The sequence below is a fragment of the Rhamphochromis longiceps genome, linkage group LG1 (genome assembly GCF_057381845.1).
Source record: "Rhamphochromis longiceps isolate RC_006_pf linkage group LG1, R_longiceps_female_GT1.1, whole genome shotgun sequence".
In the NCBI taxonomy this organism is placed as follows: Eukaryota; Metazoa; Chordata; class Actinopteri; order Cichliformes; family Cichlidae; genus Rhamphochromis; species Rhamphochromis longiceps.
Genome location: NC_140557.1, coordinates 28,033,935 through 28,056,545, shown reverse-complemented (window position 1 = coordinate 28,056,545; position 22,611 = coordinate 28,033,935). Strand labels below are relative to the sequence as shown.

At 40.9% G+C, this 22,611-nt stretch overlaps 1 protein-coding gene and 1 pseudogene across 2 annotated transcripts in view; both read left to right on the top strand.

Annotated features, from left to right (window-relative positions):
• The window catches only part of LOC146678876 (interleukin-1 receptor type 2-like), a 22,344-nt gene extending 17,413 nt beyond the window's left edge, over positions 1-4,931 (top strand). Inside the window, exon 9 of the mRNA XM_085406545.1 lies at positions 4,916-4,931. Coding sequence (XP_085262671.1) covers positions 4,916-4,931 — 16 coding nt within the window. The remainder of the gene's footprint in view (positions 1-4,915) is intronic.
• On the top strand, positions 4,705-22,611 carry LOC146678875 (uncharacterized; annotated as a pseudogene). The gene is made up of 23 exons (XR_014912649.1): positions 4,705-4,978; positions 5,890-6,145; positions 6,884-7,067; positions 7,149-7,460; positions 7,556-7,679; positions 8,100-8,242; positions 8,419-8,481; positions 8,577-8,700; positions 8,812-8,954; positions 9,126-9,188; positions 9,283-9,406; positions 9,513-9,655; positions 9,791-9,922; positions 10,038-10,053; positions 15,669-15,892; positions 18,109-18,349; positions 20,501-20,684; positions 20,799-21,087; positions 21,184-21,307; positions 21,424-21,566; positions 21,740-21,883; positions 22,002-22,154; positions 22,253-22,611. The product of XR_014912649.1 is annotated as an uncharacterized LOC146678875 (transcript).

Below are 22,611 nucleotides of genomic sequence, written 5' to 3'. Positions count from 1 at the left end.
CTCCTGGAGAGGGGCTGGACTCTGTCTCAGTCTGGAGTTGCCCCTGGTGAGAGGCGGCGGGCTGGGGTGGGTATCCTAATATCCCCTCGGCTTGCTGCCGGTACGTTGGGGTTTTTCCCGGTGGACGAGAGGGTTTGTTCCCTGCGCCTTAGGGTCGGGGAACGGGTCCTGACTGTCATCTGCGCTTATGCGCCGAGTGGCAGTTCAGAGTACCCAGCCTTCTTAGAGTCCCTGGGGGGGGGGGTGCTGGAGGGTGCTCCACCTGGAGACTCTGTTGTCCTGCTGGGAGACTTCAATGCTCACGTGGGTAACGACAGCGAGACCTGGAGGGGCATGATTGGGAGGAACGGCCTCCCTGATCTGAACCCGAGCGGTGCTCTGTTATTGGACTTCTGTGCTAATCACAGTTTGGCCATAACGAACACCCTGTTCGAACATAAGCGTGTCCATAAGTGCACGTGGCACCAGGACGCTCTAGGCCGTAGGTCGATGATCGATTTTGTAATCGTATCAGCAGACCTGCGACCATATGTTCTGGACACTCGGGTAAAGAGAGGGGCTGAGCTGTCAACTGATCACCACCTGGTGGTGAGTTGGATCAGGTGGCGGGGGAAGACGCTGGACAGACCTGGTGCACCTAAACGCGTAGTGAGGGTGTGCTGGGAACGTCTAGCAGAGGCCCCAGTCCGCGAGATCTTCAACGCACACCTCCGGCAGAGCTTCAACAGCATTCCGAGGGAGACTGGGGACATTGAGTCCGAATGGACCATGTTCAGCGTCTCCATTGCCGAAGCTGCTGCATTGAGCTGCGGCCGCAAGGTGGTTGGTGCCTGCCGTGGTGGTAATCCCCGAACCAAATGGTGGACACCAGAGGTGAAGGGAGCCACCAGGCTGAAGAAGGAGTCCTATCGGGCTTGGTTAGCCTGTGGGACTCCGGAGGCAGCCGACAGGTATCGACAGGCCAAGCAGAATGCGGCTCGGGCAGTGGCTGAAGCAAAAACTCGGGTGTGGGAGGAGTTCGGAGAGGCCATGGAAAAAGACTTTCGGACTGCCTCGAAGAGATTCTGGCAAACCGTCAGACGTCTCAGGAGGGGAAAGCGGTGCTCTACCTGCACTGTGTATAGTGCTGGCGGAGCGCTGCTGACGTCGACTGAGAAAATTGTCAGGCGGTGGAAGGAATACTTCGAGGACCTCCTTAATCCCACTGACACGTCTTCCGAGGAGGAAGCAGAGTCTGGGGATGAGGGGAATGACCCGCCAATTTCCGGGGGCGAGGTCACTGAGGCAGTTAAACAACTCCTTGGTGGCAGAGCCCCTGGTGTTGATGAGGTCTGCCCCGAGTTCCTGAAGGCTCTGGACGTTGTAGGGCTGTCCTGGTTGACACGCCTCTGCAATGTTGTGTGGAGATCAGGGGCAGTACCTGTGGACTGGCAGACCGGGGTGGTGGTCCCCATCTTTAAGAAAGGGGACCGGAGGGTGTGTTCCAACTACAGGGGGATCACACTCCTCAGCCTCCCTGGGAAAGTCTATGCCAGGGTGCTGGAAAGGAGAGTTCGTCCGTTAGTCGAACCTCGGATACAGGAGGAACAATGCGGTTTTCGTCCTGGTCGCGGAACACTGGACCAGCTCTTTATCCTCTCCAGGATACTTGAGGGTGCATGGGAGTTTGCCCAACCAGTCTACATGTGTTTTGTGGACTTGGAGAAGGCATTCGACCGTGTCCCTCGGGGTGTCCTGTGGGAGGTGTTGCGGGAATATGGGGTGTCTGGCCCATTGCTACGGGCCATTCGATCCCTATACAACCGTTGCAAGAGCTTGGTTCGCATTGCCGGCAATAAGTCGGACTCGTTCCCGGTGGGTGATGGGCTCCGCCAGGGCTGCCCTTTGTCTCCGGTTCTGTTCATAATTTTTATGGACAGGATTTCTAGGCGCAGCCAAGTGGCGGAGGGCTTTCGCTTTGGTGGCCTCAGAATCTCATCTCTGATTTTTGCAGATGATGTGGTTCTGTTGGCTTCATCGGGTGAGGGCCTCCAGCTCGCACTGGAACGGTTCGCAGCCGAGTGTGAAGCAGCGGGAATGAGGATCAGCACCTCCAAATCTGAGGCCATGGTTCTCAGCCGGAAAAGGGTGGAGTGCCCACTCCGGGTCGGGGATGAGTTCCTGCCCCAAGTGGAGGAGTTCAAGTATCTCGGGGTCTTGTTCGCGAGTGATGGGAGAAGGGAGCCGGAGATCGACAGACGGATTGGGGCTGCAGCTGCAGTAATGCGGACGCTGCACCGGTCCGTCGTGATGAAGAGGGAGCTGAGTGTAAAAGCGAAGCTCTCAATTTACCGGTCGATCTACGTCCCTACCCTCACCTATGGCCACGAGCTGTGGGTAGTGACCGAAAGAACGAGATCGCGGATACAAGCAGCAGAAATGAGCTTCCTCCGAAGGGTGGCTGGCCTCTCCCTTAGAGATAGGGTGAGAAGTTCGGCCATCCGGGAGGGGCTCAGAGTAGAGCAGCTGCTGCTCCACATCGAAAGGAGCCAGCTAAGGTGGTTCGGGCATCTGACAAGGATGCCCCCTGGGCGCCTCCTGGGTGAGGTGTTCCAGGCATGTCCCACCGGGAGGAGGCCCCGGGGCAGACCCAGGACACGCTGGAGAGATTATATCTCTCGGCTGGCCTGGGAACGCCTTGGTATTCCCCCGGATAAGCTGGAGGAGGTGGCTGGGGAGAGGGAGGTCTGGGCCTCTTTGCTTAGGCTGCTGCCCCCGTGACCCGGCCCCGGACAAAGCGGATGAAGATGGATGGATGGATAGTTAGTTCGTTCCACTTCTCACGTGTACACCACTCTGTATTGGTCTTTCACATAAAATTCCAATAAAATTGATTCATGTTTGTGGCTGTAATGTGACAAAATGTGGGAAGGTTCAAGGGGGCCGAATACTTTTGCAAGCCACTGTATCATGAATTCAACCTGTCCCAAGCTGCAGTTTCCAACTACTAATGGCTTTGACAAAATCACATAAAAAGCACATGCAACAATAAAAACATTATGATCCAGACACATGCTCTGTCAATCTGATCGGGCTGTTCATAGCACTTCCTACATTGGAATAAACAACATCACGTTGTCAGCACAAACAATCACATGTCTGTCATTACCTGCGAAAAAAGGAAGTGACATCATTTTCATGGGAAAGGTTTTTTTTTGTTGTTTGTCTTTTTTTCCTCTCCAGGAAATGAAAGTCATGTTTGACTTTCATTTCATTTGCTAATGAAAGTCATGTTTGACTTTGTGCCTCTTTCTGTATTGTTCCCGGGATGCTTAGGTTTGATTGCACTGTTGGAAATAGTTTATTTTGATGCACATGCTGTTTTTGCAAATTGTGCACAATAATATCCATTTTCATGTTTTGCTGCAGTTAATAAAAATTAGTGCATCTTAAAAATGAAATTTAAAGACACTGTGCATTTTTTTGCATTTGCAATTTTGAGTAGAAGAATGTGTAAAATCAAAAACAATTTTCAATTTCTTTGTAGTTTATTGCACTCTTTAGCAATTTATTTAGTTACTATGGACTTAATGCATACATATTATTAAGATTTAGGATATAACAGTTGTAATGATGCATAGAATCTTGAAATACTCAAAAAAAAATGGCACTACAGCATGTAAAAATCTAAAGATGAGGTCTGGTGGTTCTATGTTGGGCTTAAAAGGGTTAAATGCCTGTAGTAAGGAGCCTGTTAACAGAGATAAATTGATCAAATTTTTAAAAAGAATTATACCATTAATTAATGCTATGACTTCTTTGAGCAGTCTTGTAGGGATGGGGTTTAATAGACATGTTGATGGTTTGGAAGAAGTAATTATTGGAGTCAGCTCGGAAAAATCAAGTGCTCTCATTTTAAGCTGTGTTGGTAATTTTGTGGAGCCAGGAGTGTGAGCATAGCACGAGCCACTGGGTCCAAGTCCTCCACCACATCTGACACCAGTTCCACATACAATTCCAGGACAAGTCCCCATCCATCTGGTCTGACCTGTCAATCCTGTTGCTCCTGTTGAAGCTCTGCTGTCTTCATTCTTGTGCCACTTCTGCACATGCTGCCATCACCTCCCATCTTTTACAAAGAGTGAGCACATGTGATGATTTCTTTGATTAAGATGGGGTAGGACATAAAAAACCTTTCAAAATAAAAGCATGCAAAAATATATACAAACATGGTATAAGGAGCTTGGAAAGAAAAGCGTCTGGACTTCTTTAAGTTGCTTAAAGACTTTTCACCTCTCATCTGAGAAGCTTCTTCAGTTCTAAAGTGAAATGGTGGAGAGTCCCAGATTTAAGCTCTGTGGGAGTAACCCACCAAGAGGGACAAAGGTCCACCTAATGAACCTCTACCTAATCACACAAGCCAAGATGTGAGAACGAGTGTAGGTCACAATCAGCCAAGGTTTCGGGTGAACTCATTGTGAAACTTAGCCCCACCCTGTCATGTGATTTATGAGTTTTCCTAAACAGAAACTTAACAGCATAGTGTATGCTGTACAGCAAGCCTATTCAAATGGCGGCCCGCGGGCCAAATGCGGCCCAGAAGCAACCTGCGAGTGGCCCTGCCTGTGGTCCTGGCAGAAACACAGAGAAAACGCAAAAAATTAATTCATTAATTAATTATTTTTTTAAAACCTCCACACGGCTCAGTTGATTCGCGCGAAGCATTCTGCTCCCAGGCAGACACCTGACAGTGCCAAGCTCACAGTAGGCACTCTCGCGCCTGCGATCTCTTATTTGTGCACGCCCCTGAGTTTTACCCTCGAGGATCTCATTTTCACTCGTGATTATGGGGTTTTTTTTCCTCGGGTGGATATGTTTGTCACTATTTCTTTCTTGGGGAAGTGAAAAGTTTCACTTTCTCTATGTGTCTTCATAGGTGTTCCTCAGACTGACGATATGAAGGGAAAAATACTTCTGGTCCTTTTGTTATTCTGGCCAGGTAAGATTTAGACCTTCACATTTTATAGGTGAAGTGAACTTAAGCAAAGGGTATATAAATCTGTTCCTTTAATAGGCCAGTCATATAGCTAGAATTCCAGCACAGGAGGTCACATACTTGATGGTTTAATAGCTCAGCTAAGGTTTACTGTGTACTTTACCACCTAGCTTTAAAAGGACAATTAATAATTTTGCCTGAATATAAGCACTGGAATCATTTGGAAGACAGTGGTACAGAACTGTACACCAACATACTGAACTGAAGATTAAACTGATTGGTTCAACAGATATCTCTAAAATGCAGTAGACATAACACTCACTGAACACAAAAAAGAATTAAATAAAAAGAAAAACAGGGCAGATATTAAAATGACTTTCTTTATTCCTTCAAAACCTATAATGAATATGTTCCTGCTTCCACTAGAGGGAGACGAGTTCAAATATATCTAGCATAAAATGACTTGGCTTCGTTTGTGGCTAGCTAAGCTCTACCATGTAAAACTAAGCTGCAATGAAGCTGTAGCCTGTGTCTACCTGCTAGTAAGAACCTTCCTTATGTTTCTCCACCAAATCACAGTGATGCTCATATGACATCAAAAGGGGCTTATCCCTCTGGTGATGAACAAAAAAAATGAAAAGAAGAACAGTGAAACAGAAAAGTGCACAGGATAACGGTTAGTTGTACATTCACAAGGATGAGTCTGCAACTGCTTTATGATGTGTTTGTTAGCTGTGCTGCCTGCACTCTGTGGTTATGTGGCATTTAAAGATATCTGTGACATCAGCTCATGCTAAAAGTAGAATACTGGTAGTGACTGCACTGCGAAGCCGGAGTTAAATTAATCGGACAAATTTGATCCTTTTAGTCTACAACGGTGCTTTTTTTCATGTCATTACTAATGTCATTGACAGGTGTGTGCCCACTGAGTTTCCAGGAAGTACATGTCAAGTCAGGTGAGATGGCGGTACTGCAGTGCCCTTCTTACAGAGGGTACAGTGATGGAGATGCTGAGGTGTTCTGGACCAGTCACACCGTGGATGAAATGAAACTCTTCAACATGTCAACATCAGCTGAGCAGAGGCAGATGGGTGTGCTGGTTCATGGAAGAATCCTTGTCATTCTCAGAGCTTCAGTAAACCATCAGGGGAATTACTCCTGCTCTTTTCGGTAAAATTTAATACAATTCCCACATTAACGGTTTAATTATCTAAGACTGACATCAACCAAAGCCACAGGCCTCATTTATGAATAGATGTCGTGCCCACACTGATATAAAGTACTATTTCCTACACTACAGGATACCAGAGCAACTTTTATCTTGTGGTTATTTTTGAAAGCTTGTTATTGAACATCCTTCGGCACCAGAAAAGCGATTTTTATCTTTGTCCTGAACCAGGTTGCATTATGGTGTGAAACATCTATGTGACAATCATCTGAGGTTAGAAGAATCCAAAAGCACACCTGAGGATGCTAGGTTGTCGTCGTAAATGCTAACATCTGCAAAGCAAAGATGCAGGGAGTTGAGGTCATGAACTTGGATGAGTTTAAATAACTGGAGTTAACAATTCAGAGCTATAGACAATGCACAAGAGAGGGAAAGGAGAGAGCACAGGAAGGGTGGAGCGGGTGGAGACTAGTGTCAGGTGATGTGTGACAGAAGGAGAACAGCAAGAGTGAAGGGGAAGGTTTTACAAGATAGGAGTGAGGCCTGCTATGATGCTTGCTTTGGAGACTGTGGAGCTGGCAACAATAGAGCAGGTGGAGAGTCAAAGATGTGTATGTTTTCACTGGACATGACCAGCATGGCGAGGATCACTAAAGAATCGCACAAATCCAACATTGAACTGATGGATTCAAAAAGAGAAAGAAATGAAACACTTTATATATTTTTTATTTTCTCGACAGTAATTCCAGCAGGCGTTCCTGGATCAACCTCAGAGTATACACAGTGGAGTCCAAAGAGTCTGGAAAAATGATCCAGGACTCTAAAACATGTTACACAGATAAGTCCTGCACTTTATATTGCCATGATGAAAATATTCTCTTTGATACCTGGAATATCACCAGAAACAGCACTACATGTCACAAGGTAAACAGAGCAGATTATGTGAATGAGATCAAAGCAGTGTTTTACTGTTTTTCCATATACAACATATGTGCTATGTTGTAGGAGGGCGAGCCATCTCCAAAAGACGGCTACTTCTCGAGTGTGAAAAAAGAGGACAGTGGCATCTATACCTGCACCTGGTCTTACCTGTATGATGGTCAAATATATAACATGACCTCTATGGTGAAACTTGATGTCCAACCAAGCGGTAAGCAAAACACATTCTGTAAATTTTTATTTTCAAAGACTTTAATATGTGTTTTTCAAAATATCAGCCTTTTTTCTTTTCTTTTTTTTTAAAAATTTGTGCAGAAATAACTAAGAAAGCAGTGATAATTTCACCAGAGAACAGCCAAGAATTTGATGTAGATTTAGGTGAGTTATTGTCTATAGTCATACACCTTCACACTCTTGTCTAAAGCTTTAATGTTAATCATTAATAAAATCTGTGTTAACTCTGCTTTTTCTAGATTCAACAGTGGTGATTGATTGTAAAGCAGTAACGTCTTCGGACACTGATGACTTGTTCTGGTTAAGCGGCGATTCATTTGTGGAGACAAATAGCACTCTGCCCGTTTTCTATAATTATACATGGTAAATATCTCACACACATATTATGTAACTGTAGGGGCGACTGTGGGTTGGGAATCACATCTGTAACCGGAAGGTCGCCGGTTCGATCCCCGGGCTCTCTGTCCTGGTCGTTGTGTCCTTGGGCAAGACACTTTACCCTACCGCCTACTGGTGTTGGCCAGAGGGACCGATGGCGCGATATGGCAGCCTCGCTTCTGTCAGTCTGACCCAGGGCAGCTGTGGCTACAACTGTAGCTTACCTCCACCAGTGTATGAATGTGAGAGTGAATGAATAGTGGTATTGTAAAGCGCTTTGGGTGCCTTGAAAAGTGCTATATAAATCCAATCCATTATTATTAACTGATATGCTTTATACAAACGTCACAGCTATCAATTCTGCTTTTAGAGCTGCCTCAATCATGTTGTTCATCTCCGTTTCAGGGTCAACAGCACAGAGGAAATCAGCATGACAGCATCTCTAGTCTTCAGACAAGTGTCAGAGGAGGATCTGTCAAAAAATTATACCTGTAAACTGCAATCTGACTATGAAACAAGCTTTGTCACCATCACCCTAAAACAAAACGGTATGGCCAATTGAACACTTTGAGTCATTTTATAAATAAATATGTCGATGAAACTTGATGTCTAGCCAAGTGGTAATAAAACAAGTTTAGTGACATTTTATTTTCAAAAACTTTAACGTGTGCTTTTCAAAAGGTTTTAGATTTTGGCGTTTTTTTTTTTGTTTCTTTTTTAATAGAAACTTTTATACCACCAATGATCATTTCACCAAAGAAAAACCAAGAATTTGATGTAGATTTAGGTGAGTTATTGTCTATAGTCATACACCTTCACACTCTTGGCTAAAGCTTTAATGTTAATCATTAATAAAATCTGTGTTAACTCTGCTTTTTCTAGATTCAACAGTGGTGATTGATTGTAAAGCAGTAACGTCTTCGGACACTGATGACTTGTTCTGGTTAAGCGGCGATTCATTTGTGGAGACAAATAGCACTCTGCCCGTTTTCTATAATTATACATGGTAAATATTTCACACACAGATTATATGTAACTGGTATGCTTTATGTATCCGTCACAACTATGAATTCTGCTTTTAGAGCTGCCTCAATCATCTTGTTCATCTCCGTTTCAGGGTCAACAGCACAGAGGAAATCAGCATGACAGCATCTCTAGTCTTCAGACAAGTGTCAGAGGAGGATCTGTCAAACAATTATACCTGTAAACTGCAATCTGACTATGAAACAAGCTTTGTCACCATCACCCTAAAGCAAAACGGTATGGCCAGTTGAACACTTTGAGTCTTTTTATGAATAAATATGTAGATGAAACTTGATGTACAGCCAAGTGGTAATAAAAACAAATTTTGTAACATTTTATTTTCAAACACTTTATTTGTTCTTTTTGAAAGGTTTTAGATTTTTTTTAATGTTTGTTCTTCTTTAATAGAACCGTTTATACCGCCAGTGATCATTTTACCAAAGAACAAACAAGAATTTGAGGTAGATTTAGGTGAGTTATTGTCTACATCCACATACTTTCACACTCTTGGCTAAAGCTTTAATGTTAATCAGTTATAAAATCTGTGTAAACTCTGCTTTTCTAGACTCTACAGTGGTGATTGATTGTAAAGCAGTCACGTCTTCAGACATTGATGACTTGTTCTGGTTAAGCGGCGATTCATTTGTGGAGACAAATAGCACTCTGCCCGTTTTCTATAATTATACATGGTAAATATTTCACACACAGTTTCTATATAACTGATATGTTTTGTATCTGTCACAGCTTTGAATTCTGCTTTTAGAGCTGCCTCGATGATGTTCATCTCATTTTCAGGGTCAACAGCACAGAGGAAATCAACATGACAGCATCTCTAGTCTTCAGACAAGTGTCAGAGGAGGATCTGTCAAACAATTATACCTGTAAACTGCAATCTGACTACCAAACAAGCTTTGTCACCATCACCCTAAAGCAAAAAGGTATGAATCAGTAAACTCAGAATAATCGGTATTTTTTGTTTGTTTTTCAATAAAGGGTGTCACCGTCATTCTGACCAAATAAAAGTGTCTTAGTGTGTTGTTAATGTTCTGATTACTCTCCATTACTCCCTACAGCTGTTTCACATCTCGCCATGGGTTTATGCATTTTTCTCGCTGTGTTGGTGGTATTACCAGTAGCTATTTATACTATGTTTAACATCATTCTTTGGCTGCAAAAAAATCTTGGCTTCTACCACAGAGCCCCAGGTGGGATACTATTTTAAACATGTGTTACAGATTCATATTTTTTTGTCATTTTAACAATAGCATTTTACTGAAGTGAACTTCAGTGTGATTGTTTGTTTTTCTTTGTCATGCTAAGACAGGGAAACTGCATCGTTTGAAGACTCGCTTCTAAACAGAAACAGCAGGAGGCCTTGAGTACAGGTTCATCACCAGGGACTTACAGCTCTGCGAGGTTGTGTCACCTGAAATGGCTCCATGTTGCACTCCTCCTCCTTCTGAAAGAAGCTTCGTCATTACCTGCCCGTCCCACAGAGAGCACCCAGAGATTTAATATGAGTATACAGGTAGAGGTACATTCAGAGTTTATTTTAGACACCTGAACATTGCCAGGTGCCAGGCATCCGCCTAGCAACAAAAAAAAATTAAACATATGTCTCTCTTTGTGATATATGGGCCTGTACCAGCTCATATAATGTTTATGGACAGCACACATACTCACACATTGCGTGAGTATGTGTGCAATGCATCTGCAGACATCCACTCATGTGACAGCCTCAAAGCTGCATTTCCCTTTACTAAGGAAAATGTCACAATGTTTCCAGAAAATGTTTAATGTGGTATATTAACCCTGGAAGTTGCTCAACTCTAATTCTGTCATGTATTTAACATGACTTACTTGCTTTAATTTATTGCATCGTAAAGAGCAAAAAGGTTGAAGCTTGTATTGCTCTGAAGTCATTTTCATGCATTATTATGCACGAACGCTCCTGGAGGTAAATAACTGGTCAGTTTTGCAACTGTTAATAATGTTCATGTTATGGCGGCTTATCAAACATATTGACTCAGCTTACTTTATGTGCAGTCATTTGTAATTTTTTAATAGTTGATATCATATTTTACTTTATTAGCCTTTCTACTCCTTAGGTTATGACACTGGTATGATTAATTTCCTTATCTAAGAGTAAGGATTAAGCTTGAAACGAAGATTTTTATCATAATCGATTTTTTATTTTATTTTATTTTGTAGTGAATGTTATTACGGGTACATCGTTATTTAAAGGAGAAGTAAAACAAACAAGCAAAAAAAGCAATCATCGAGTCTTAGGAATGATATAAATGTTTCTTTAGCTTATTATATTTGTGTAGGTGTATTTTTATTATTTTCTTTTTTATAAAACATAAAACTGTGATGGTTGTCTTCAGGCTCTGATGACATCAACCACTGTGCCTTAAGACTCAAAATACAACATACATCAGGAGAAGCAATTGTAGAAAAGGGGAAAAAATAGTGGTGGTTTTACAACAACACTAATATCCATTGATATTCGTTCTTGGGTTTATGGAGTTCATTATACAAGTCCTGGTGTGACTCTTTAATAATGGAAAGATTTACCTATACACTGACCTACCTAGTGTGTTTTTACTGATGAGCACAACTGCAGTAGGAGTAACAAATTAATCAATAAAATCAGATTTTGTAGAGAATAAAGATGTGTTGATTCCCAGCCAATTTGTTTATCCATTTATTATTGTCACAGTAAATGTCTCTCCTCTGTATGTGGAACCCCCCAAAAATAATCTCTGTGTGGCATCTTACTGGATGTCTAATTTCATGTTCGTGTTTCTTTGTATTTATACATTTTTGTTATTAAAGATGATAAACTCTGTGACCAAACTTTATGCCCTTCACCATCTGCCAATGTAACATGTACAATGTAACATATCTCATTGATGTTGATATCTGGACTCTCTCCTGCTCTGCTCACTTCAGGTGAGACAAACTAAGACTTGCGGAGAGGGACTGGGTGTGTGTTGTAACTTTATTGCAGTTTATTGTTTCATAACAGCATTTTGATTATTTTGTAAATGATTTAATTGCTAGCCACATGTTTAGTGAGAGCTGTTAATTATAGATTAAATTTTCTGTCAAAAAGAGCATTTAATACGTATTTTCATTAGATACTTCATAGAGATGGAAGTTACTCATGTTTAGCTAGGAAAAGAAAAGTTTTCAGGAAGCCATTATATGTTGCTCTGATGTCAGTTACTTTATGTGTTGTACACCCTTTTTTTGAAGTCCTATATAAAGACTATCGTTTCTATAACTGATGTCCGATCCATTTTTCGGGCTAAGTGGATTTGCCACAACAGTGTGCAACACCATACCATTATACCAAAAATACCAATACTTCCACCAGTAAACTGGGACAGCTCTGTTACTAAACTCAATCCCACTTGCAGTGTTGTCTTTCATCAACTACTTGGTATCAACTGCACTGCATGAAACACACATTCAGTAATCTGGGGGGGTCATACATATTGGCCAATCAATACATTTTACTACTTGCCAGCAACTTACAGTATCTAAACATTTCTTATTATACATGCAAAATTTAGAGAGCATCAAAGACCACTTTTAATATGAGAATCAAAAGAAAAACAAATGGCCGTAATTTTTCAGGATTTGGATGAATCTGTGCAGAGAGTATAAACATGCACACTGGACAGCTCATCCTGCTACTTTGTATCAGCAGTCACATCATCAGTAAAGACTAGTTACCTGGTTCCACTGACAATGGCACCAGGTAACATACCATAACATAATCTCCACAAGTCATGAGGCTGCAGAATGTGTGTGGAGGACAAAAATGCAGACATACGGGGCTGAATGGAACTGAAAACTGTTATTTGGCTGAAAGCGGTAATTCCAATAAAGCAAAACACAAAGTTCAAAAGCAAAAGTGAAAACAATAACTGTAAGGGGGCTGTAAGGGATGTAAGTGTGTAAGAATGCTGCAGAACACGATAAATTATTGTTGCATGGTTTGCTGTCGTTGCTGAAGTGTGTTTCCATTTATAACGATTCTCTCTTCCAGACTGCAACTGCAGGCCTACGTTTAATGTTTTTGACGTATGGTCTATTTATTTATTTAAAAATAAATAAACAATCATTTATTTATTCCTGTCTATGTGTATGTGATTTTCTGCTTACAACTAGCATAGTGCGCTTGTTCTGTTGGTGAGTTACACGCAGCAGAATATCATCTCTTATTCTGCAACCTTGCTTCATACTGCATGGCTCTTAGCAGAATGGGCATTTATATTGAAATGAACTCTGTTTCGCAAACAATGCAACTTTTGCAAATCATCTGCAAAACTTACCACACTAACGTCCCGTTTTTTTAATAGTCAAATGGGACCACAAGGTGGCATTAAGTCACTGGATGAATGCAAATAAACCTTAGAAGATCATATAAAGGGCAGAATGCTGTTCTTGTGTAATGATGACTTCACATTGACAGTGTTTAAATTAATCTAATGATTGTTTATCTGTTTATAGCTATAATTGTTCAAGCTCATGGGCATTAATTTCTTCCACACAAACCCTCTCAGATATGCTGATTATCGCATTTAGTCTCATGTACAACATCAAGAAAAATGCTGTCATTTCCAACCTTCCCTGCAACAGATTAAAGACACAGTACAAAACAGTGCCGTTAAACATACTCTGTAAGAGTAAAAAAGGAAACTCAAATGCTTCAGAAGTGGGAGTTGGTGTGGTTCAACATGTTGTGGATACAGAGATGCTCTTCTGCATAACTTGGTTAACAGGAGGTAATTTGAGCCGTTGTTGCCTTCCTATAAGCTTGAAGGATTCTAGCCATCTGCCCTCCACACACCAATAAGCCATTTTAACCCAGGATTGCACCATTGACATCCAGGAGTCCGAGTTGCAAGAAAGGATTTTTATTTTATATTCGGTGTTATGGTACATGAAGGTTAGCTATGGCAGGGGTTTCTAAAAAAAAAGGGGGGGGGGGGGGGGGGGGGAAACCCATTACAATAAAAATAAGGACTAAAGGTCAAGGTAACTGGATTCAGACACATTACAATCCCATTAAGAAGGTGAATTATCCACATTTTGCTGTACAAAAAAATGCAAATATATATTTTAAACAAGCATTAAGATGGTACTCCAACACAAAGAATGACAGTATCTCTACCTGGGCAGCCGGTCGGTAGTCAGATCTTCATCTTGTCTCTGTAGATCAGGAATATTGTTCCATCTCCACTTAACACTGGCACACAACACAGTGCATTAAACAAAAGTCACATTAAACACTGAAGTTGATTACTAAACCCTTTAATAAGGGGAGGAAACTATCAGGTAATTCTACAGGTAATTAGACTAATTAGTAAGTAAACTAAAAGTGTGAAAAAACTGAGTAATTAAACAATACAGTCAAACTCATGTTCAGATGATGTACACTAGGCTAAACAGGATGGACTAGTTCCCAACAGCTCTCTGCTTCTCCCTCTGCCTGAGAGCAAATCACACCAGCCTGTAAGTATAAATACACTGAGTAATGTAGTTGCAATAACAGGATTTTTTCTACAGCACTATTCAGAATCAGAATTTCAAATAAAAGAAAACTCTGGGTAACCATTGGAAATTTGAGCCGATCAAGGAAATTCCTCATGGGGTGTACCTGCAAGTCTGGTAAAACTGTTGCATCAAGTGTGCCTTGTCTAAGTGAACTTAGTCAGCTCTGTTAAAATGTCCCCAAATGGAAAGGTGTAACATCACATGGAACATCTGGGGCAATACCCAGTGGGCAAGAAATGGGAGAGGCCCACTCAAAAAACTGTCAAAGAGGCTCTTCCTCTATTGGATTGTTATATTCATAATTGGACACATAAAAGCTCCATTATATGTGTAAGTCATAGTTCTAAGTCATAAACCAAATTCTAATCCTTTTTATAAACTTTTAGCTGTTATTTTAACTCCCTGGTTATAACAGGAACCTGTTGTGAAACTTTTGATTGCAGAGGGGTATGCTGGGAAATAAATTGCATATACTTCCTGACCTTGTTCCCTGCCATCTATGCAACATGCCCGCAAACTGTGCAATAATTGTTTTGTTTTGTTTTGTTTTGTTTTGGGGGGTGTTGTTAGGCATGTGTATCGTTTTAAATTATATATCGCGAAGAAAATCAATAAAGTGGCGCTAACATGGGGAAGAAGAACCCACCGGGGCTTTGGATCTGAGTGGTGCTGTCGTTGACTTTGCTGAGCGCAAGGACTGAAAGATGAAACTGTTGCAGGTGAGTAGTTTTCTGTGTTTTTGCGAAGGATTTAAACATGACTAATGCTAAATAATGCGCTGAAAATATGCGCTCATACGGAAATGCTATGTGTGTCATTAGAAACTAATACACTGGAAATGATCGTTGAATAAATGAGTATGCTTGTTTGTAAATGTGACCCCATACAGTCAGTCTGTGAGGAGCTGTGGTTAACGGGTTTTCCTCTTTTGTTCTTTCCTTGTAAAGATCACAGTTTTCTTTGTGTCACTAAATGTGTTTTGGGGCCTTTGGCAGATTAGTTGAAAACGATGATGTGCGGTTAGAGCATAAGCTTAGATGTGTCCACTCCACTGACCTGTGACTGCAATTGTTGTCCACGGTGCTGATGAAAAGAGTTATGCTATTTTTCCAGTGTGCGTGTGTGAGAACAGTACATAAACACATAACTGCTAGTTGAAAGAAACAGTTGGGGGGTTCACACCATGAGATTCATGTCACAGCGGTTACCACCTACCTGAAATGGTGTGAAAAAAACATCGTCCTAGCTTTCGCAATGACATAAAGGCTATGGGAAAAGGCACATGGTAGACTTGCGTTCTTGTAGTTTGGTGTAAACGGCTTTAGGGGACGCAGCAACACTTGTGGTGAAAAGATATCATACATCATAAAAGCAGTGAAGCTCGCGGGGCTGTTGCACCCGCAACTTGGGGCTTTTCCTTCAGTTTCTTTTTACCTTCCTCCCTTCTTTTCATCATTGCGCATTTTTGGTTTGGTTAATTCACATCTGGAGTACAGCAGAATTGCATCATCCGCTGTTTTCGACGCAGATAATGAGGGCTTGGAGTGCTCTGCCGAAGGATACCGCGATGATCCTGTCGTTGATCTTCATCACATTTTTATCAGGTAAGAGACCAATATCGCTAATTGTCATTCGAGGATATAATATGCTAATTATGTAATGAGATGGAAATTACGTGTAACACAGCAGAGAAACTAAAACGATCAAATATCAGCGCCTTACTCTTACTTAACTGTAATAAACTAACAGATGGCTTTCATATCAGTCTGACCTAATCCTGATAAACTTGCGACAGTTTTAATTACAAAGTCATAAATAATGAGCCAATAAGGTTAGTTTTATTTACAAAACTCGTTTATAGGTCAGATTACAGTTTACGGATATAACTTTTTGACAGATCGTCCTCTGACACCTTCTGAAGATTAGAGATGTTGTTGTCCTTGAATTTGATCCTCTGCAGTGCTGTCCCTGACAAGAGAAGGAAAGGACTGAGACAGATCTAGAAGCAGACCTGTGCTGATTGTGGCCACATATAACATCAGTTTGACCAAAGTCCCAAAGAGGACCTGTGTGTGAAATATTTACTATGTATCATTATAAAAACAACTGGCAGACTGGTATCTGTCTCCACAAATTAATTTCCTCTTAACTAGAAAAAGTGATCAAAGTCTGACAGCATAGCTGCTTCACAATCAATCACCACTGTTGAGCTTAAAAAGCAATGTTTACACCGATCTGAATACCCATTAAAATTTAAGCTTTAGGTGTACGAATATAGACAATAACCCACCTAAATCTACCTCAAATAACTGGTTGTTCTTTGGTGAAATTATCACTGCTTTCTTAGTTATTTGTGTGCAAAAAAACCAAAAAAACAAAAACTATACCTATGGAAAAGCATATTTTCAAATGTTACAAAATAATCGGTTTTAGAATAACTGATTCATTGATTTGTGATAATTTAATGTGTGACAGTTTATCTTTGCAGCTGGAAGATTTAGAAGCAAATGTAAGTATTTCTTAAGCCACAAACTCCAATGTTTCCCTGTGACAACACATTATTCTTCATTTAGCTGTTGTTTTCATTATTAAGCATTAAGTAGTAACCTAATTACTGTGCTTAGAAAAATAGACATAGAGGGGAAAATGCAAAATATATTTTATCTAAATAATAATAATCTTAATATCGATATAACAGATAGAAGAAGCAGAGTATAGTACACCAGTATCACACCCTATCTAAGAAATAAGCATTTGAATGTGTTTTGCATCACTGGCTTGCTAATTACTTTATTTTCTTGCTCCATGCTCAGTTCCGTCAGCTGCAAGATGTTTGACTATTTTATTGCACGTGTCATTGCATTCTCCGTGACACTGCCAGTTATGGTTGGAGGGTTCTTATCTGGCATAGATCAACTTTCATCTTCAAATTTCAGACTCATAGCAAGCATGATTATGTTGTAGTGCCCTGTAACCACTAAAAAAGAGCATGCACGTACATACATAAAACAGCGGTTTAAGTCAAGGTTTGCCTTTGTGACTAATATCATTTTATAAATGAAAGTGATAACATTTACTAATATATATGAGTGACTGATGCTTCTCTATGGTATCGCTGCAATTACAGTTAATTAAACAACAAAATCTGTTAAGCTATATAATGACAAAAAACACGTTGAAACATGTTTTCTAGTAGAACATGTTAGAGTGTGAACACTGGGCTCATTCAAAGTAATATTTACTCAGTTTTTGCTCAGAGTAAAAAATGTCATCAATCGTTCAGGCTCTGCAGAGGACTAGGATCAACACCTAGACCAGATGCCCCTCGAGGGCCGGTGCCCTTCAGTTTTAGATGTGTACGTGATCCAACACAGCTGATTCAAATGGCTAAATGATCTCCTCAACATGTCTTGCAGTTCTCTAGAGGCCTGGTAATGAACTAATCATTTGATTCAGGTGTGTAGACCCAGAGTGAGATCTAAAACCTGCAGGACAGGTTGGGGGACCCCTGACCTAGACTGTAAACGATTCACTAAAGCATAGCCAATAAACTGCACAGCAAAACTAAATCTCTAAATCATGTTGTTCATTTTGTTCATAATGTCTGTTGATATGTTGGCTGATAGTGAGACAGAGCAATGAGTTTACGTGCAAGCTTTATTGATAGGCAGGAAGCACATGTTCCCCGGGACTTTAAAAAAAAGTTTTAAATCAGCCAGATTTCTGTCTGATATACTCAAACATTTTGTTCAAGCAGCCCTTGAGCTAGTTCATGTTATAATTTTAATCAATGACACGCTGAAATTATTTCACTTTGCAGGTGTCTGTCCCCAGAGTCCCAAAGAAATACGTGTCAAGGAAGGGGAAATTGTGGCAGAGTTCTTCAAGGAGTGTGATCATAATGAAACACTCTGGAGAAGTTTCACCAAGCAGGGGATGCATCTACACAACAACACGCCTGCAGCTGAGCACAGGCAGATGGGGGTGATGGTTCAACAGGGAATCCTTGTGATTCTCAGTGCCTCTGAGAAAAATGAGGGAAACTACTCATGCTCTCTCAAGTAAGATACAAGCACTCCTACAGTAATAACATAACTGACCTTACTTATCATATGTTAAACTTTCATATTTCAGTGTATTTTCTTAAGCACGTGCATTTTTAATCTATGAGTCATTCCGGCAGTGATTTGTTTGCAGCAGATATCTCATTCACAGTTTTTAAAGCAGTAGCAGTATTTCAGGAAACTGTGTTTCCTCTGCTACTGCTGTGTGTCAGCAAGTTCATGGATGTGAAATTACAAAGTGCAGACTGTATTTAAAGGATGGAATTAGCTTTAGGTTCTGAATATCTCTGTGATAACACTGACAGGAATTCCAGCAAGTAGATTAGCCTCAAAATACACACTGAGCAGACCCAGAGAGCATGAAAATGGAAGGTGGGTTGTTTGGTACATGCTGCTATCCTGACCTAGAACATCTGGCAGTAAGATGCAGACCATTCAAATAGGTTAGGGAGTTCTGCTCCATCCTGATCGTAGCTGCCTATATTCAATGGTGGGCTAATGCTAAATTAGCACTGGAGGATCTGTACTGCCTGATCAACAGGCACATGAATGCAACTCCGAAGGCGGCTGTGATTGTGGCTCGTGATTTCAACTATGTGGAACTAAAAGCAGTGTTTCCAAACGTCCAAATTGATAAACTTCCAAACAAGAGACAATAGTATTCCAGGTTTACTGTAACATCTCAGGTGCATACAAGGCAGTGGCAGTTCCACACTTAGGCAGGTCAGACCAAATCTCTGTGCAGCTGATCCCAACCTAAAAACCTCTGATCTGCAAAGCTCGAGATGCTACCTACAGGTCAGGTAACAGGCTGGCTTATAACAGGGATGGGAAGGAACTGAAAAAAACAAATCCAGCAAGCAAAGTTATGGTACAAACAGCGTATTGAAGAGATCTTAAAAAAATAGCAACCCACAATATATGTGCAGATGCATCAGGAGCATAACAGGCTGTAAACACAGTAACCAACAGGCCAGTCATCATCCAGCTCTCCCCGACACCTTGAACAGTCTCTTTGCATGCTTTGACTCATCCAGCAGCAAAGAGACTGTACATCTCCCCTGGAGGAGCAGCACCAGTCTTTCGTCCTGCAGCTACACCAGCATAATAAAATGCACCACCAGATTGAGAGACAACTTCTTCCCCAGAGCTGTGACGATCCAATTCAGAAAGCTCAGAAAAATGCACAACCGGATTTCCAAAAAAGCTGGGATAAAGCTATATTTTATTCAAAGTAGAACATAGAAAACATTTATTCATTTGTTAAAACTGAAATGGTGGTAGGATGTTGCAATCATATTCTGCCAAAAAGACTTTCAACTTTTGTTTCATCTGACCAAATAACAGTTTTTCACTTTGTCTCAGTGCATTGAAAAAGAGCTTTGAGTGAAAGAAGATTGTGGCGGCTCTCGATTATGTTCTTCTCTGCACGGTGTTGCTTTAACCTGCATTAGTGGAGCCCATGTAGTCGGTTCCATGGTTAATTCATTTTCAATCTTGATTTTCGTCCTTGTCCCTGGCACACAGAGATTCCTTCACATTCTTAGAAATGTTTGATGATATTATGTAGACGATGATACGTCTCTGCATTTTTAGGAGGGACATTCTTCTGAAAATTGCAGATGTAACACTAGAAACAATTCATTTTCAGCCTTTTATCGGCTCTCTCAATTTTGTTGAGACATGTCATCAAATTCAATTTTCCTGAAATGGTAGCTCTCACTCAAAATATTGGTTGTGTTTTCTGAGTTTTGTTGTGAGTAAAATAAATAAGGTAAAATAAAATAAGACAAAGATACATAAAATCACGAGTGTATCACAGGTCATCGGGTTTCTGTGGGTCAGAGAAGAGCCTCTCAGTAATCCAGCGTTAAAGGAATGGATTACTGAAGGCGAAGCTGAGAGGGATTTTTATACAGAATGCCAGATATGTTAGTTTCATTTCACTGTTTGCAGCACAAAACTTTCTCAGCTAATAATAAATCCTGATGGACAAATACCACACTTAGTAGATGAACATCATTTTTAAAATTATCCTTTAAATCTTTTCTTACTTTCAAATTAATTGTTTTTTGTTTGTTTGTTTGTTTTGCTTGTTGCTCAGAATGAAAGTTAAAACTTCATGTTACTGTTTTCTTTCCTTGGTAGGAATTCCAGCAGACAGTCCTGGATAAGCCTCAAAGTTTACACAGCACAGTCCAGAGACTCTGAGCAAATGAACCAGATCTCTAAAGAATGTTACACAGAGGAGTACTGCAAGTTGGTTTGCCCTGAAATTTCTTTTCCCTTTAACACCCTGAATATCACCAGAAGCGGCATCACATGGCACAAGGTAAACAGAGCAGATTATGTGAATGAGATCAAACTGTAAAGTACTGTTACAGGGTTTTAATGTTTTTCCAAATTTGACAGCTGACTACTTAAAAATCGAGCTTATATGTTGTAGGAGGGCGGGTCATCACCAAAAGACGGTAACTTCCCAAGTGTGAAAAAAGAGGACAGTGGCAACTATACCTGCACCCGGTCTTACCTGTATGATGGTCAAATATATAACATGACCTCTACGGTGAAACTTGATGTCCAACCAAGCAGTAAGAAAAACACATTTTGCAGATATTTATTTTGAATGATTTTAATATGTGCTTTTCAAAAGGTTTTTTTTATTTCCACAGAAATAACTAAGAAAGCAGTGATAATTTCACCAGAGGACAAGCAGGTATTTGAGGTAGATTTAGGTGAGTTATTGTCTATATTCATACACCTTCACACTCTTGGCTAAAGCTTAAATGTTAATCGTTTATAACAACCTGTGTTAACTCTGCTTTTTCTAGGTTCAACAGTGGTGATTGATTGTAAAGCAGTTATGATGTCAAAAATGGATGACTTGTTTTGGTTAAGTGGAAGTTCATTTGTGGATACAGACACTAGTCTACCAGTTTTCTATAATGATACACGGTAAATATTTCACACACAGGTCCTCTGTGGGTCACACTGATGTTATATGTAGTCACATCAGCTCAGATATGAATTCTGCGTTTAGATCTGCCTCAGTCATTTCCTTCTCTTCTCAGGGTCATCAGCACAGAGGAAATCAGAATGAGAACATCTCTAATCTTCAGAAAAGTGTCAGAGGACGATCTGTCAAAAAATTATACCTGTAAACTGCAATCTCAATACCAAACAAGCTTTGTCACTATCACTCTAAAACAAAAAGGTATGGCCAGCTGAACATTTGAGTATTTTTTTTAAACAATTTAAAATATAAGTTATATTATATATAAGCATGATTAGGACAGATTGAAAAGGCATCTTTCACGTTATTACAATTAAATAAGAGTTAAGTAGCTGATATTTGATCATTTTAACCTCCCCATTATTTCCCTGCAGCTTCCCGTTCGTACACGTCTCTTGGTGTCTGCTTTGTCATCATTGTTGTGGTGACATTTGTGACTGTAGTTATCTATGTGAAGTTTAAGATTGACATCACTCTTTTCCTAAGAGACACTTTTAAGTGGTCTGGTGGCATTTCAGGTGAGAGAAATGCTTTTTGTTTCTTTTTACCTGACAACACATGTTTAAGCATTTGTGCTTTTTGTGTGGGCTGCAGACAAAGCAACAACAGTGACGGAGTTTATTGTCCTTTGCTCAGATGGAAAATGCTATGATGCCTTTTTAATGTGTTACAAATGCGACGCGGCTGGAGGATTAAATCCTAGCGACAAAAGATGGCTGGAGAGTGTTTTGGAAGATAAATTTGGTTACAGTCTCTGTCTTTATGATCGTGACATCTTACCAGGGAAAGGTATGGATTGAGAAGGATCCTCTGCAGAACATTTACTTACATAAATAAAGATAGAAATTCATGAATTGATTTGCATTCTGAAATCTGGTTGTTTGCAGCAATCGCAGACGCTGTGCTAGACTGCGTAGAGCAGAGCCGGGCGGTAGTTTTGGTTCCCGTCTCTCCAGACCCTGATCCAGAATCTGGCCTGCTGAGTGCGATCCACGAAGCCCTAGTGGAGCGGCAGACTCGCTTGGTTTTCATCACCACTGAGACATCAATGGCTTCAAAATCGGATTCCTTTCCAGAGGCTTTACAGCTTCTTAGTAAGGCTGGGAACTGCGTCACCTGGAAGGGCATAAGCTCCATGCTGACTTCCTCCTCCTTCTGGAAGCAGCTACGATATTACCTTCCTGCACCACAGCAGGCGCCAACAGTAAAGCTTTTACCACACACAATCCAGGATATTACTTCATGA